Source organism: Zosterops lateralis, assembly GCF_965231275.1.
Source record: "Zosterops lateralis genome assembly, chromosome: 28".
Classification (NCBI taxonomy): domain Eukaryota; kingdom Metazoa; phylum Chordata; class Aves; order Passeriformes; family Zosteropidae; genus Zosterops; species Zosterops lateralis.
This window is the reverse complement of record NC_139788.1, coordinates 5651946-5666704: the sequence shown is the minus strand read 5'-3', so window position 1 is coordinate 5666704 and position 14759 is coordinate 5651946. Positions and strand designations below refer to the sequence as shown.

The 14759-nt window shown below is 64.3% G+C and overlaps 1 protein-coding gene across 2 annotated transcripts; it reads left to right on the top strand.

Annotated features, from left to right (window-relative positions):
- Positions 1-6708: 6708 nt before the first annotated feature.
- On the top strand, positions 6709-10960 carry LOC310919749 (CYFIP-related Rac1 interactor A-like; the record flags this gene model as incomplete). 2 transcript variants are annotated; one of them, XM_083879231.1, is made up of 11 exons in its annotated part: positions 6709-6761; positions 7256-7336; positions 9116-9237; positions 9314-9419; positions 9599-9735; positions 9839-9916; positions 10026-10142; positions 10248-10327; positions 10422-10548; positions 10717-10787; positions 10897-10960. In XM_083879231.1, the coding sequence occupies exons 2-11, from the start codon at positions 7267-7269 to the stop codon at positions 10958-10960; spliced, it is 972 nt and encodes a 323-aa protein (XP_083735357.1). In that variant the 5' UTR covers positions 6709-6761; positions 7256-7266. The 2 variants fall into 2 exon arrangements, with proteins under 2 accessions (XP_083735357.1, XP_083735358.1); XM_083879232.1 differs by lacking the exons at positions 6709-6761; positions 7256-7336 and adding an exon at positions 8543-8622.
- Positions 10961-14759: the final 3799 nt, after the last annotated feature.

The window sequence follows — 14759 nt, the reverse complement described above, 5'->3', positions numbered from 1 at the left end:
CTTCCCATTGCCTTTGCCAGAGCATGACCATAGAATCCTAGAATGGTTTGGGTTGGAAAAGACCTCAAAGAGCATTTAGCTCCAGCCACACTGCTGTGAGCAGGAACACCTTTCACCTTCTCTAAGGATGAGAACGAAGAATCTGCCATTGGGGCACACGAAAACCTCCCTGGCAGCATCCAGCTGGCCACAGCGATGCCCAAGCTGCTCCTGGCCAGCCCTTGGTGGGGACAGGCTCTGGCCAGGGGGCTGGCAGCAGCAGGGAGCCCTGGCAGGCCCTGGCTGTGTGGGCAGGAGCCGCTCCGAGACGCGCCGTGCCCGCTCCCACGCAGCCTCGGCTGCCAGCGCCGCTCAGCCGGAGCAGCAGATGGTTCTCCAGGAGCTCCTGGAGCTCCTCTCTCCATCAAGTTGAGGAGAAGTTCACCTGGAGCCCAACCAAGCAGCCTCTCTCAGGGGTCTGATGTCCTGGCTGTGTGGGCTTGGGGCACACCCTGGGGTGAGTGATGTGGGGTTGGTTCCTCATGCTCCAAGCCAGCCCCGCTCCCAGAAAATCCCACAGGCAGCAGCTCCTTCCTGCCCCATCATCCCACCAGCATCTGTCACCGTCTGCCACAGCAGCACCGAACCCACCAGCCCTCAGCAGCCGGAGCTGAGGGAATGTCCAGACACCCACAGCAACCAAGGCTTCCCCAGCCACCCCAGCTCGGCTCCACGAACCCCCTCAGCACCACGGTCTGGTTCTAAACTGCTGATATTGATTATAAACCATGCCAGGCACTCTCCACGGGCAGACCTGCCATGATCCAAGTCCTCCCGCATCTCCCACAGCCGCCCTGGCAGGAGGATGCAGCCCCTCACCACAGCTCAGCCCTCGAACTGGCCAGAGCAGCATCCTGTGGTCCACAGCCCTCGAGTCCCTTTTCCAAGCAGCACCCAGCCATGCCAGGGCAGGGGACAGCACCCCGGAGGGCCACCCCACGCCCGCCCCAAAGCACCGATTGATCAGCGGCTGCTGGTGCCAAAACAGGACAAGAGGGGCGTCATTACGGCGGTCGCCCCCAGGGCTGCACCCTGGGCAGCACAGAGCACCCCAGCACCTCTGGATTGGCACCCCGGGGAGCAGGGACGGGGCTCGGGGGATAGGTGGGGGCACGGGGATGCTCTGCTCACCCGCACTATGGGATAGCTCCGGGCCACCGGAGGAAGCGGCTCCTGGTACCTGCCCCGACGGCGGCTCCGCACCGCGGGAACCGGGTCCCGGTGTGGGCGCGGCTCCAGCCCCGACGGCCCTTACCTGTGGTGCGGCGCGGGCAGGTGGCGGCTTGGCGGGGCCGGGCGGGGCGCGGAGCCGGTACCGGAGGGGCCGCGGTCCAGCCGCCGGCTCAGCCCCCGCCGCTCCCGCCCCTCTTGTAGCCGCGGGCCCCCCGCCCTCCCCGGCGGCGACGCTCGTCCATTGGCTGGGAGTGCTGACAATCAAGCGGGAGGGGCCGCGGGATGGGGGTCGAGGTGGGATACTGGGGGGTACTGGGATGCTGCGAGGGGAAATGGGGCCGGGATGCTGCGACCGCGAGGCTGGGGGATGCTGGAGGTGGGATGCGGGGCGCTGCTGGGACCGGGATGCAGGGAGATGTCGGCACTGGGATCCCGGGGATGCTGGCCCCCCACTGCCTGCACAGGGGACACTGGGACACAGAGGCAGAGCTGAAGCACAGAGGAGAGAGGGACAAGAAAACCACTTTGATGTCCAGGACCAAACGTGGAATGTTTCCATGGAGATCACCGAGCGCTTTTCCCGGTGACCTTGGCATCCTGCTGTGATCCCAGTGCCACCTTCCACAGCTGGCTTCTGAGCCTGGATGAAGTCCCCAGCTAGCCAGGGCTGCTCCTCATCCCATCCCACCCCACCCCATCCCCAGTGGGGCTGTGGGATTCCATGGGGTGCTCAGCCCTTCTCCAAGGCGCCTGCCCTGGTGTGCACCCACCCTTGCTGCAGGGGTGGCTGCAGAAACCGCCCCAGCTGGAGGTGAGACAGGGCTGGGTTACAAAACCCACACATATTTGCAGCAGTGGGGCTGAAGTGTTTCATCCTCCCCCGCCCTGGGGGCAGGAGGGCTGGGACCCCCCCAGGCTGGACGTGGCATCCTTGTGCCAGGGCTGGACCGAACCTGGAATGAGGTGATTCAGCCCCAGGGATTTTGGGTCACCTCCACAGTCTCTCCCAGGCACGAGACGTGGCTCAGTGTGGCCCCAGAGCCTCTCCATGAGCGTCCCCGAGAGCCGGGGATGAGGATGAGCCCCCCCGGCCCCGCTGGCTGTTCTTGGATGAGGAGTAGAGAAGACACCAATTAGCAGCTCTGCAAACCGCCCGTGCCCGGGGTGCTCAGGGGGACTGAAAAATTAATGAGGGCTTAATTGAAGCGGCACAGGCTGCCAGGGCTGAGACTGGCCCGGCCCAGCTCACGGGGAGGGGGTGCCGAAGGGATGGGGGGCGGGGGGGGGGGGGCAGTGCTGAAGAGGCAGGGGAGTGTCAAGTGACAGGGATGCCCTTGAGATGAGGATGGGGGTGACTGTGTGGTCATGGCATGTCCTTTTGGGGGCTCTGACACCCTAAGTCGTGGTCCTGGGGTGATGCCTGGGGGTCGTGGAGGGCTGACCACACTGGCAGAGCACCCGCTGGAGCACCCAGCTGAGCCCAGCACCCCAAAACCTGCCTGAGCCCAGGTTCAAATGGGATATTGGCCCTGGGTTTGCACTGGGGACAACAGGGCGTGTCTGGGGGGGACACCACTGAGCAGGCAGCGCTGGCTCCGCGACAGCTTTTCCCTCCCCACTCTTGCAGCAGCATCCCCCCAACACCCACCCCCGGGGCGCAGAGCTGCCAGGGCGCTGCTGATTCCTAAAAACCTCCCTATCCAGCGGCTCCAAGGAATGCAAAGGGCTGCAGCTTCCCCCAGCGGCTACGGGCTGCAGCAGCACGGCCCGGGGGGCTGTGCCCGCTGGGGGAGATCCCCTCTGCCTCGGGCTGCTGCAGCCGGGTCAGCGCCCCACAAACTGCGGGGGGCTGTGGGGAGCAGGAGTCAGGGCTGCTGATCCCAGAACACCGACAGCTCTGGTCCCACTGCCCTGCCAGGTCACCCCACTGTGACACTGTCACTGCTCGGGGCACTGGGGGCTCAGCCAGCCCCTCTGTGACCCCCCAGCACAAAAACCCCTGTAAAGGAGTGAGGAGCTGTTGTCACCCACCCCCCTCATCCCTGAGGGGCAGCTCTGGGTGCCACTGGGAAAGCTGGACCTGGGGTGACCCTAACACTGGGGGCTCCCTCTTTATGTCCCCACTGTCAGGGAAAAGGGGGGAGTCAGGGTAGAAAAGCAGAAATAGCCCAATTTTGGGGCTTACTTCCTCCTACGTCACCCCTGGAGGAACAGCTCTGTGCTGGTTCATGCCACCCAAACCCCTTCTGCCCCTGTCCTGGGGGAGCTGATGGGGCACAGAGGGTGCTGCTGCCCAAAACAGAGGGCCTGGCACTCAGGTCTGGTTTGTCCCCGCTGAGGTGACACCAGGTGGGGCCGGTGCTTGTCCCCCTCCCCGGAGAGGGGACCGGGGTGAGCGGTGCCACCCATGGACTGGGGCAGGAGCAAAGGAATAGTTGGGAATATTTGGGTTTTCCCTCCCCTTTGCTGGGAGCTGGGCCTGGCTCTGACTGGGGGCGAGGGGGGACCCTCTCGATGTCCCCGTGTCCCCCAAAGCCGGGGAGCAGCAGCCGGACCCCTCTCCCCGCCAAGGCCGCAGAGCTTTGCCGGCCGGCACGCAGGGGGTTAAGCCTCCCCGTCTCCCTCACACTTGAGACGTCACCGTCACCAGTGGCGTGGGGGGGGCCGGGGGGCTATGGTGGTCTTTGTGGTGCATTCGGCAGCTGGCGCAGGGCGGCTCACGCACACGGCGGGCGGCTCGTCCCCGACACCCCGCGCTCGGCACAGCATCCGCAGACTCCCGGCCGCCGCCACCGCCTGCCCACGCCGCGGGCTCCCACCCACCGCCACGGTGAGCGCGGGCCGCCACGGCCGCGGGGACAGGGCTGCCAGCGGGCCTGGGAGCGGGGCGAGGGGCTGGCTGCGTCCCCCAGGGACCCCTCCGGCAGCCCCTCGCAGAGGAGCCCCTCTCTCCTCTGCGCACCCCCGGCCCGGTGCTCGGTAGCGCTGGAGGGTGCCGGGGTGGGCGCTGATGGGGTGGGCGATGCTGGGGCGGGTTGGCCCCACCTGGGGCTGCTGCAGCCCCGCGGTGGCCCCGGGTGGGTGCGGGCGCACGGGTGGGTGCCCGCCCGCTCTGGCGGGTGCTGCGGCTGCCGGCAGCCCTGCGGTAAATCCGCCTGCTCAGCCACAGCCGCAGCCGGGCACGGCGGAGCCCCCTGCGCCCCCCGGCCCCACTCGAGGGGGGGCTCAGCCCCATGGGGGTCTCACACATCCCTCCTACCAGGGAGATCTCCGAACCGAGGGGGGGTCGGGGGGGTCACCGTGCTGAGAAACCCCCACAACTCCACCCTGCTCAGGGCTGGGGGTGCCCCGGCTGATCCTGGGGTGAGATCTGGCCCCGGCGCCCCGATTCCCGGGATAAACTGTGTTCCCCCATGGAAAATCCTTCAGGCACCGCGCTCCCGACCCTGCGGCGGCTGCGGCGCTGGCGGCGCGGCCATGGGCGGGGGGCAGCGGCAAGGGGGGCTCGGCGGCGGCTGGGGGGCACCCAGCGGGCACCCGGCGGGCACCCAGCGGGTGAGGGGCTGCGGGGAGCGGGGCCAGGTCAAGGGGAAGGGGCAGGCAGCCCCCGGCCGGAGCTGCGGCGCTGCACCAGGCTGCGGTGCCCAGGGCGATGCTGCGCCGGCAGCAAAGGGGCACAGCCCCAAAACGGTGACACTGGGTGGCCTGAGCCCGGGGCATCGCTGCCCCTCCGGCGTGGGCAGCCCGGGCACTGCCGGCTCGGGGGAGGGATGCTCCTGGATGCAGGATTTGGTGCTGTTTGGAGCAGGAGTGAGGGTTCACCCCATCGGATGGAATGTCCCCAGGGAGGTGACACCCGCCGTGGGTCCCCATGGGGCAGGAGAGGCGGCGCTGCGGGAAGAGGGGCAGGTTCTGGAGCAGGGCTGGGGTGCAACGAGGCCACCGCAGGGAGGGACAGAAGCCGGGGCCACCTCGGGTGTGGCTGGGGACAGGGAGCCTGCTGTTCCCAGCCCTCCTGTGGCAGCACACTCCTCTGGGAGTGCTGCCGGTTTGGGGTGTCTCTCCCGGAGGATTTGGGGCACACGATTCCCCCAGTTCAGCAGTGGGCAGCCTGCACTGGGGGCAGCCCCTCGCCCTGGGCACAGCGCCCCCGGGAGGGATGTGCTGTGCCCCCTCCCCAAGTGCCACAGGGGGGTTTTAAGCATCTGGGACCAAGGAAATGGCACAAAACAGGGACTGAACCCCAAGCAGAGCCACCCCCCAGCCCAAGGGGCTGCAGCAATCCCTAAACCCTCACCTGGCACCCAACCCCTGTGCCACGGCTCTGAAGTCACCCCGGGGTGTCCTCACTCTGGGGACCCACCCGTGCCCCTTCCCTGGGCACAGGCAGGGCTCAGCAGTGACAAATCCCAGCCCCAAGCTGCCCATCAAGGACAACCGTGGCACGGGCAGGACGATGTCCACACGCTGGTCACAGGCTGTGTACCAGTACCAGAGCAGAGCAGGTGCCAATCTCCCACCCCACCGATTGCCCCAGCACCCCAGGGACCCCCCCAGCACCCAAGGCACCTCCCAGCACCCTTTCAAAACACCCCAGTGCTCAGCAGGATGAACCTCGGGGTGACTGCAGCAGGTCTAGGTGTATTTGATGTACCCCAATCACCCCCAAAACCAGATGCATTTCAGGCTTGTGCAGCCCCAGTGTAAAGCCATCACTTACTGGGCCTGGGAGGAGGAAGAGGAGGATGAGGAGGAAGGCAGAGCCATCACTGTTGATACCAATGGTCTGTACTGGGGCTGACTGGGGAGCACTGGCTGGGGGGGCACAGCCTCATTCCAGGCACGAGGCCATCCCATCCCTCCCCCTGCTGCTCCAGCTCTCCCTCTCCCCTTCCCCAGCCTCATTAATTAAACCCAAGCACTTAATTACAACCTGCTGAGTCCCGCGGCTGCTTCCTGGTGCCTGCTGACACCATGGGGCCAATCCTGACCCCCCCCCCCCCACATCCCTGTAGGAAAGGTGGGGTGCAGGGATCTGGGGGAGCATCCCACTGCCTGCAGGATTTTGGGTTGTAGCTCATCGTCGGCATAAAGGGATCTTCAGGCAGTGCTCAGGAAAGAGCAAACCCAACCACTGGAGCTGGCAAAGTCATCCCTCGGGATCTTGGCCTCTCCAAGGGGAGATGGGGACAGATGGTTCCACTCTGGGGTTATCCCCGAGCTGCTGGCAGGTCCCTCAAGGGGTGAAGAGGGATGGGGATGCTCACCCTGATGCCTGGTGAGCTCTCCCGGTGGCAATAAAAAAATAATCAAGGTAAATGAGGTGAAGGCTTGTGGCAGCATGAGATGGAGGGGGAGAGTCAGTGTCTCACCGTGCTTCCCCACCTGGTCACCCACCCATGGGTCCCCAGGGCAGGGAGGTGCCCAGTGGGGTGCCCTGACCCTCTTGCCCTCCTGCCCACAGGTCCCTGCCAGCCCATGAAGTGACCCAGGTGGGTGGCACAGCCCCTGCTCCTGCCGTAGCCACCACTGCCACACCAGGTGCTGAGGTAAGGACCCCAGGCCATGGCTGTGGGGTGGGTAGGATGGTCTGGCACGGGCACCAGACCTCCAAACTGGGTTTGTGGGGCACAGTTCCCACTTGAGGTCTTCCCTTGCCCATGAGGGATGCCCAGCCCCATAGCCCAAGGGAATGGCATGGCACCATGGGGAACACCTGGGGGCGGCCCCTCATCGCTTGGGGACACCAGGGGTGAGGGACTGGGGTGTCTCAGGGGTGGCAGCATGGCCAGGGGTGCCCCAGGAGCACAAGGCCCCCAGACCCTCACCTCTCTTCCCTTCCCACCTCTGGAAGTGGCAGAAGTGCTGGGAGAGCTGTGACATTCCAGGAGATGCTCACAGCTGTGTGCCCAGCCAGGACGGAGTGGGGTGGGCACAGGGAGGTGCCGTAGTGGTGGCACTTGGGGGCCCAGGGGTGGCACTTGGGGTGTCACACTGAGGTGGCACCGGTGCTGTTCCACTCTGTTCTGTTTCTCTCGCTCAGGTCTGCTGGCCATGGGCAACCTGATAAAGGTATTGGGCAAAGATTTAGAAAACTGTCCTCATTTTTTCCTGGATTTTGAAAGTAAGTCCCATGAGTAGGGTGGGCATGGGGAGGGCACCAGGGCTGCCACCATGGCTGCTGTCCAGAGGATGGGGACAGGCACAGCATCCCCGTGTCCCCAGGTGCCTTGGGGCCCTGAAAAAGTCTCCAAAATGGGGCAGGGGACCCCCAAGAAGATGTCCCATCCCTCAAAGAGTGGGGCAGACCTCCTGGCTGAGTGGTGGGATGCAGGATGCAGCAGGACCTGGCCCGGCACCTCCTCAGGCACACACCCACTGCTGTTAGCTGATGGCACTGGTGGCCGTGTGGCATGTCCCGTGACACGGCCAGGACAGGGACAGCCTGGAGGCTGGGAGAGAAGGAGGGAATGATCCGTGCCACCACCTGCACTGCTGGGAAGGTCAGTGCGGTGGCCGCAGCCTGCACCAAGTGATGGGGAGCAGGGACGTGCCTCAGCTTCCCATGGATCTAAAGGACAGGAAAGGACAGCTCTCGCCCCCCCGGGATGGACACGGGGGGCACAGGACACAGTGGCCGCTGTGACAGGATGCCAGGCCGGGCACAGCCCCAGGGCTCCTCTGACTCCCCCTCCCGCGATTCCTCCCAGGGCGCAGCTCAGAGCAAGAGTGAGGAGGGTGAAAAGAGTTCAGCCGCATCTGCTCGCCCCAGCCCTGGCCCCAGTTCCATCCCCAGCGGGGACAGGCCGTGCACAGCTCCCCACATCCCCTCTGACTCCAGCATCCCCCAAAATAGGCCGGGCTGGGGTCACACAGCCCCCCACTCCCACGGCGAGGGATCTTCCTGCTCCTCCTGGCTCCTTTCAGGCAGCACGAACTTTTCCTGCTTCCAATCCCCTCCACAGCCCCGCGGCACAGGTTCTGGGGGCTCCCCAGGACCCCTCATTTCGGGGCTGGCTCTGCCCTAGAACAGGGATTTGGCTGTAGCCGAGACTCCGGGGACTTCAGGGACTTCCCGGCGGCTTCTCCTCCCTTCGCTCCTCCCTGTCCATCACCCCATCCGCCAGCGCTCATCACCATCAGGGAGGGGAAGAGGCTGCACACCGGGGCCGGGAGCAGCCGCGGGGTCACCCCCGGAGCCCCCCGAGCCCCCGGGGAGCAGCGGAGGGAGGACGGGGCTCCGGCCACCGCCGCTGCCCGCAGCCCAGCACCTCTTCCCCGGGCTCCACCTCACCATCATGCTTTTTTCCTCTTGTTTCTTCTCTTGCAGGTTTCACATGGGGAACCTTCTAAAAGTGTTGACTTATAACGAACTTGACCAAGGCCCTAATTTTTTCCTTGACTTTGAAAGTGAGATGGGATTTTTATTTTCCGTTTTCGTTTCGTCCTTATCCTGAGTTCCACATCCACACCATTTTGAGTTCTTTGTCCCCGTCGCCCATCGCATCGCGCCCATCCCAGACGTCCTCCCCCCACCTTTGCCATCCGGGAGTGTCCCCGGGGAGGGGGGGCCAGACCCGTGGCCGGGGGCTGTCGCTCCTCACCTCTCCCCCGGGGCACTTTGCAGCCTCTTGTGGCCGAGGGCTGCTCGGGAACCCCTCGTGGTGAGCAGGACCGCGGGCACAGGGCAGCCAGGACTCACCCCCACCTGCCCCCCCCCAACTCCACGGCTTGACTTGAGCTCGGGCAAGGAGAACGGATCAGGGGGAGAATCCCGCCAGGAAGGGCTGCGGGCCGGCGGGGGAGCCGTGGCACGGGGTGCTGGCACCTCGCTCTGGCTCTCGCCGCCCCGGGCCCCGCTCAGAGCCCTCCGGGTTTCTCTCCCCGGGGCGCTGCCCTGCAGATGCGCAGCCGACGGAGGCCGAGACGGCGGTGTGGAACCAGGTGAACGCCGTGCTGGAGGAGGCACAGACCATCCTGGCCGAGCTGCAGTCCTACACGGGCGCCGGGCAGGAGATCCGAGAGGTGGGTGCAGCCCCGGCGCCCCCCTGCCCGCCCACCCACCGCGGCTTGGGGCAACCGCTGGAGCTCTCCCTCCCAGGCCATCCAAAACCCCGGGGACCTGCGGCTGCAGGAGCGCGCCTGGAGCGCCGTGTGCCCCTTGGTCGCCAAGCTGAAACGCTTCTACGAGTTCTCCCTGCGGCTGGGTGAGTGTCTGAGCTGCCTCCTGCATCCCCGCCGTGCATCCTGCATCCCCCGCGCCGGAGGCTGCGACAGTCCTGGCTGCAGGAGTGTGTGCTCAGCTCGGGAGGCTGAGCTGTGCCTCAGTTTCCCCTCGGAGGGGGTGTGGAGGTGCAGAGAGGGACCGGGAGTGCTCTGTCCGCAGAGAACGCCCTGCGGAGCCTGCTGGAGGCGCTCACCAGCCCTCCCTACGCCCCGACCCAGCACCTGGAGCGGGAGCAAGCCTTGGCCAAGCAGTTCGCCGAGATCCTGCACTTCACCCTGAGCTTCGATGAGCTCAAGGTGCCTCCCTGTGCGGGGGGGACGACGAGGGGGGTCCCCACACTGGGCCCCTGTGAGCCAGCAGAGTCCCTCGGGACCCCTGACCCTGGTGTCCCCCCCTCAGATGACCAACCCCGCCATCCAGAACGATTTCAGCTACTACAGACGGACCATCAGCCGGAATCGCATCAACAACCTGCAGGTGAGAGGGCTCTGCTGTTCCCCCCGTGGCCTCCCCCACGGGTTCACAGGGCTGGGAATGGCTTGGGGGGGGCTCAGCCACCCCAGTGACCCTCATCACACCCCCCCAGCTGGATGCAGAGAGTGAGGTGAACAACGAGATGGCCAACAGGATGTCCCTCTTCTACGCCGAGGCCACCCCCATGCTGAAAACACTCAGCAATGCCACCACCAAGTTCGTTTCAGAGGTGAGGGAGGCTGGGGGGGACCCTCAAGGTAGGCAAACCCCTCCCTCCAGCCACCACACATGGGGCTGGGGGTGGAAACAGCAGCTGGGACCTGCTGGGTTTCAGAACAAGACCCTCCCCATTGAGGACACGACCGACTGCCTGAGCACCATGGCCTGTGTGTGCAGGGTGATGCTGGAGACCCCGTGAGTACCCCATGTCGGGGTCTGGGGGGACATCTCTGTCCTGGGGTCCCTCTGCCACCCTGCCCAGGCTCAGGCAGCCTCTCTCCTGGCACAGGGAGTACCGGAGCCGCTTCACCAACACCGAGACCCTGCTCTTCTGCATGAGGGTGATGGTGGGTGTCATCATCCTCTACGACCACGTCCACCCTGTGGGGGCCTTCGCCAAGACCTCCAAGATTGATGTGAGTCAACGTGGGGTCACACCTGTGGGGTCTCAGGCCATGCCACTCATCCCAGGAGCCGTGATCCCTGAGGTCCCTCTCAGTGGCTTGAGCAGTGAGGACGAGGATGGGGAGGAAGGGGGACAGCCCCCTCAGGGAGCTCACAGCCTCTCTCTCTGCCCCCATCAGATGAAAGGCTGCATTAAAGTCTTGAAAGACCAACCCTCAACCAGCACCGAGGGGCTCCTGAATGCTCTGAGGTGAGACGGGGTCTTGGGGACACATCGGGGACGTGGCGTCCCTGGCAGCACTCTGAGGTGACAGCAGAGTGACTCAGGGGGCTGTGACCCGTGTCCCCTCCCCGTCCAGGTACACCACTCGGCACCTCAACGATGACACCACGTCCAAACAGATCCGGGCCCTGCTGCAGTGAGCGCGGGGCGGCCGCCGGAGCCGCGCGTGTCACCGTGTCACCAACAACCATGACCATACAGCTCATTTTGTACAGAGGGAAAAGGGACAACGAGGAATACACAGAAATACTAAAAAGCAAATCAAAACGGCCCCAGGCCAACCTCCCCCGCCACGAGCTCCTGTCCCCCCTCCCTTTCCCACCCCCAAATCAGCACCCACTCCTGGACACGAGGTGTGGGTGGCTCCTTGGGGACACCGCGGTGGGGGGGCCGGGGCCGGGCAGGAGAGACCCGGGCAAGGGAAGTGCTGGTGGGGCTGGCAGCAGGGTGCCCATGGCACGGGGGCACCTTGGGGAGCGGGCAGCTGGTGCCCCTGTCCCCATCCTGGTCCCCAAGCGGAAGAGGAGGAAGATGAAGAGGAGAAGGAAGAAGTATCCCTGTGGATCTGCACTGACTCTGGAGGAAACGGCTCAGTCTCACCTGGTAGATTTTTAATATGAGCAATTAAATCCACACTCACCTCTTCTTTTCTACATTTTTTGAGGGCAAGGGGGGGGTGAAATAAAATGACATTTAATCTGTTTGTGGCCAGAGCGGGGCTGTCTCTACTATGTCCCATACCAGGGACCGTGACACCCTGTGGGGCAACTCCCACCTCCCACAGTGACCAGGAGGGACAATAGCCCAGGGTGCCACTCAGGGCTCCTTCCTTCCCCAGTTCAGCTGCAGACTGGGAGCACTGGGCTGCTGCTGGAGGCTGTGGCTGGGTGCCACGGGCCCTTTGCCGGCAGATGGCTCTGTGACACCGTGACAAGGCAGCCACGCCGGCCCCACCCGTGCCAAGCCAACCCTGGGGGCACACACTCGGCCTCGCACTCGCAGCCCCCCGAGCGGGGGGACACCCCCGCATGGCAGGACCTTGGCTGGGGCTGTGTCACCCCCCAAAGGGGACCCCCAGGACTGGCCCCAGCGCGGCTGCGCTGCTGTGGCACAGGGCCAAGTCCCCTGGGGTTTGGTGTCCTGCCAGCCCCCTCCTTCCCGCCACCTTTCCCGCCGGGCACACGGCAGCTACCGGCCCCGCTGTTCCTCCCTCTGCCCTGCATGTCCGGGGGGGACAACGGACACCCCACAAGTGACACCACAGACCCAGAGCCTCGTGCAAGGTGACTCTGGCAGGCTCTGCCTCAGTTTCCCCACTGCCCCGTGTGTGCTGGGGGGCACGTGGGCAGTGTCCCCACAGCTCCTCAAGCTCTGCACCCCTCTGGAATTCCTCCGGGTACCACCACGGGGACACCCATCCCAGCCACCTGCAGCGCAGTTTGGCCCCCATGTCCCCAAACCTACACGGACCCCCCTCATCAGACACAGGGTGGCACAGAGAGGACAGAGAGGGCGGACAGTCCCCAGCCCTTTGGATCCTGGCATTTCCTGGGCGCAGTGCCAGGATCCTGCCGTGCACGGCCGGGTTTGCCGCCAAATCCTCCAAACTCCCGCGCGGGGCAGGATGGGGACATGCTCTTGCACAACCCCAGCCAACAGCTCCTTTTATTTTTAGGCTCTTGCAACATTTGACTTTGCCACAACCACCTGAAACGCTGCCAAGGCATCGGATGGGCCACAGGCTCCCCAATGTCCTGTGCTGCTCCCGAGCGGCTCCATGCCCTGGCCGTGCCTCAGTTTCCCCATCAGCTCCTTTGACCCACCAGCCCTGTGATGGCAGCGGTGCCAGCCAGCCCTGCTGAGCCCACATGGACCCCGAGGGTTAAATCCCCCCGGTGCTCCACAGCACAAGGATCCCACCTGGGAGCTGAGGATGAGGCCAGGACATGGCTCAGTGTGGTGGCTGCAGCTGCAGCGTGTCTGCAGGAGCTGATGTCCCCAGGTGACACCGTCCCCCAGATGGTCCCTGGCCCATCTGAGGAGTGTCCCTGCAGTGTGGGAACTGGGTTGGGAAGAGCCAGGACAGTGTCACCACCCGGGACTCTCCAACAGGAATCAAGGGACAGTCAGATCCTTTAAAGCCACCAGTGAGCACGGGCACAGACACCAGCTGGTCACCGGTGCTGGGAGAGGTGGCAGCTGTGTCCCGGTGTCCCAGTGCCGGTGGGGTCCTGGCACAGAGCCCATAACATCCCCCCTGTGATGCCCCTTGCTTGTGAGGGATGAGGCCAAATTCGTGCCACATCCCAGCCCTAGCTGTCCCCAATGTGGCACTTCTCAGGGCAGAGCAGGTGGCATGTGCCACCCTGGCAAAGGGCAGCACTGCACGGATGAGACATTTCCTGTCAGAGTATTTTAGAGCCAAAACCGGGTGAGAAAAGGGAACCAAGAGGGATGTACAACTCCTTGATCATCACAAACATCTAAGCTCAGAGGACAGTGGCTACCCTTGTGGGCAGCAAGTCAGGGGCAGCTTGGTGTGGCAGGAGTTGCTGGAGGCAGCACACAACGGGATGCAGATGAGGAGGTGCTGCCTGTGCACCTCTCACTGCTGGGCACCAGGATTTGGGCTGCCACAGTGCCAGGGGACCCCTGGATCTGCCTCTGCTCCGCCTAGCACCCAGCCCTGCCTGGGACAGGAGCACACCAGCACCGTGCCAAAACGCCAGTGTCCAACGAGGGGACTGCCCCGAGGACAGGCGGTGCCACCGGGATGGTGCCCGGTCAACAAGGACACAGAGCTCCTCCAGCTCAGGCTCTGGGCTCGATGCTCAGCCAGACCAGGGTGCCGAGGACTTTAATTGATGGCGAGCCAAGCCACGCCGGGCCTGGACTGTTTTCTAATCCCAGTGTAATTAATGACCTTATCTTTGGCCAAAGCCATTTAGATTAAGTGGCTGGTGTGATGGGCTCGGCGGCTCCGGCTGCACAGATGGAAGAGCCGCGTTTGTCTGGGGATTAGCGGAGGGCAGATGGAGTGAAGTGCCATTCCCCATCCCCAAACCTCCCGGCACTGACAGCAGCCTGAAACATGAGACCACAACAACTTTCTCAGCGAGCCCTGGCTGGGACTGGCGAGCGATTCCTGCATTGTTTGTCCCTTCTGCAGGGCCCAGAGCAGCAGGAGGAGCAGCAGGAGCTGGTGCCAGCACCAGGAACTGGTGTGACCCTGCCAGGAGCTCGATCCCAGTCACTGCCTGGAGATCTTCAAACAGCAGAGGTACAAGACACTGAGAGTGGCCTCCCTTGGAGAGCAACCCACGGCAGAGATGCTGCCCTGGCTCTGCTTAAATAAACTGTTCTCAGTGGCAGCCCCACCTCTCCAAGCCCACCTGTATTGTGGTGCTGGCAGGATCAGGTGCCTGTCCTCCCTCCACTTCCCACTCCATTGCATGGACAAGGAAATGTGGCACACTCTATTCACCTGGAACACCTGGGAACCAAGAGGTAAAAGGCCTGGGAGCCCCTGCCCACCCTGCTCAGCACAGGCCATCCCTAGCAGGCTCCCAAAGAGAACAGGCTACTGTGGAAGAGGAATAACATGTATCCGTGGGGATAACAAAGTTCATATTAAACCGATTAAGGATATTTAATCCATCTCTAACAGTATGGACATCTGACTGCACTCAGGAGCCGGAGCAGATAATCCCAGCCCTCCTTCCCAGCAATGCCCCAGTGATCCCAGACTGGCCTGGGGAGATGACTCAACATCTCAGAGCTGTCTATCACAAACCAGCTCAGCACATGGGGCTTCATTCCCAGCTCACACTTTGTCCACCCAGGCTGGGAGAACACGGTTCCACGCCACGACCTCGTGGCTGTGTGCTCCACCACTGGGCTGAGCCCACATCCATGGGTTGAGTCAGCACGGATGGCAAA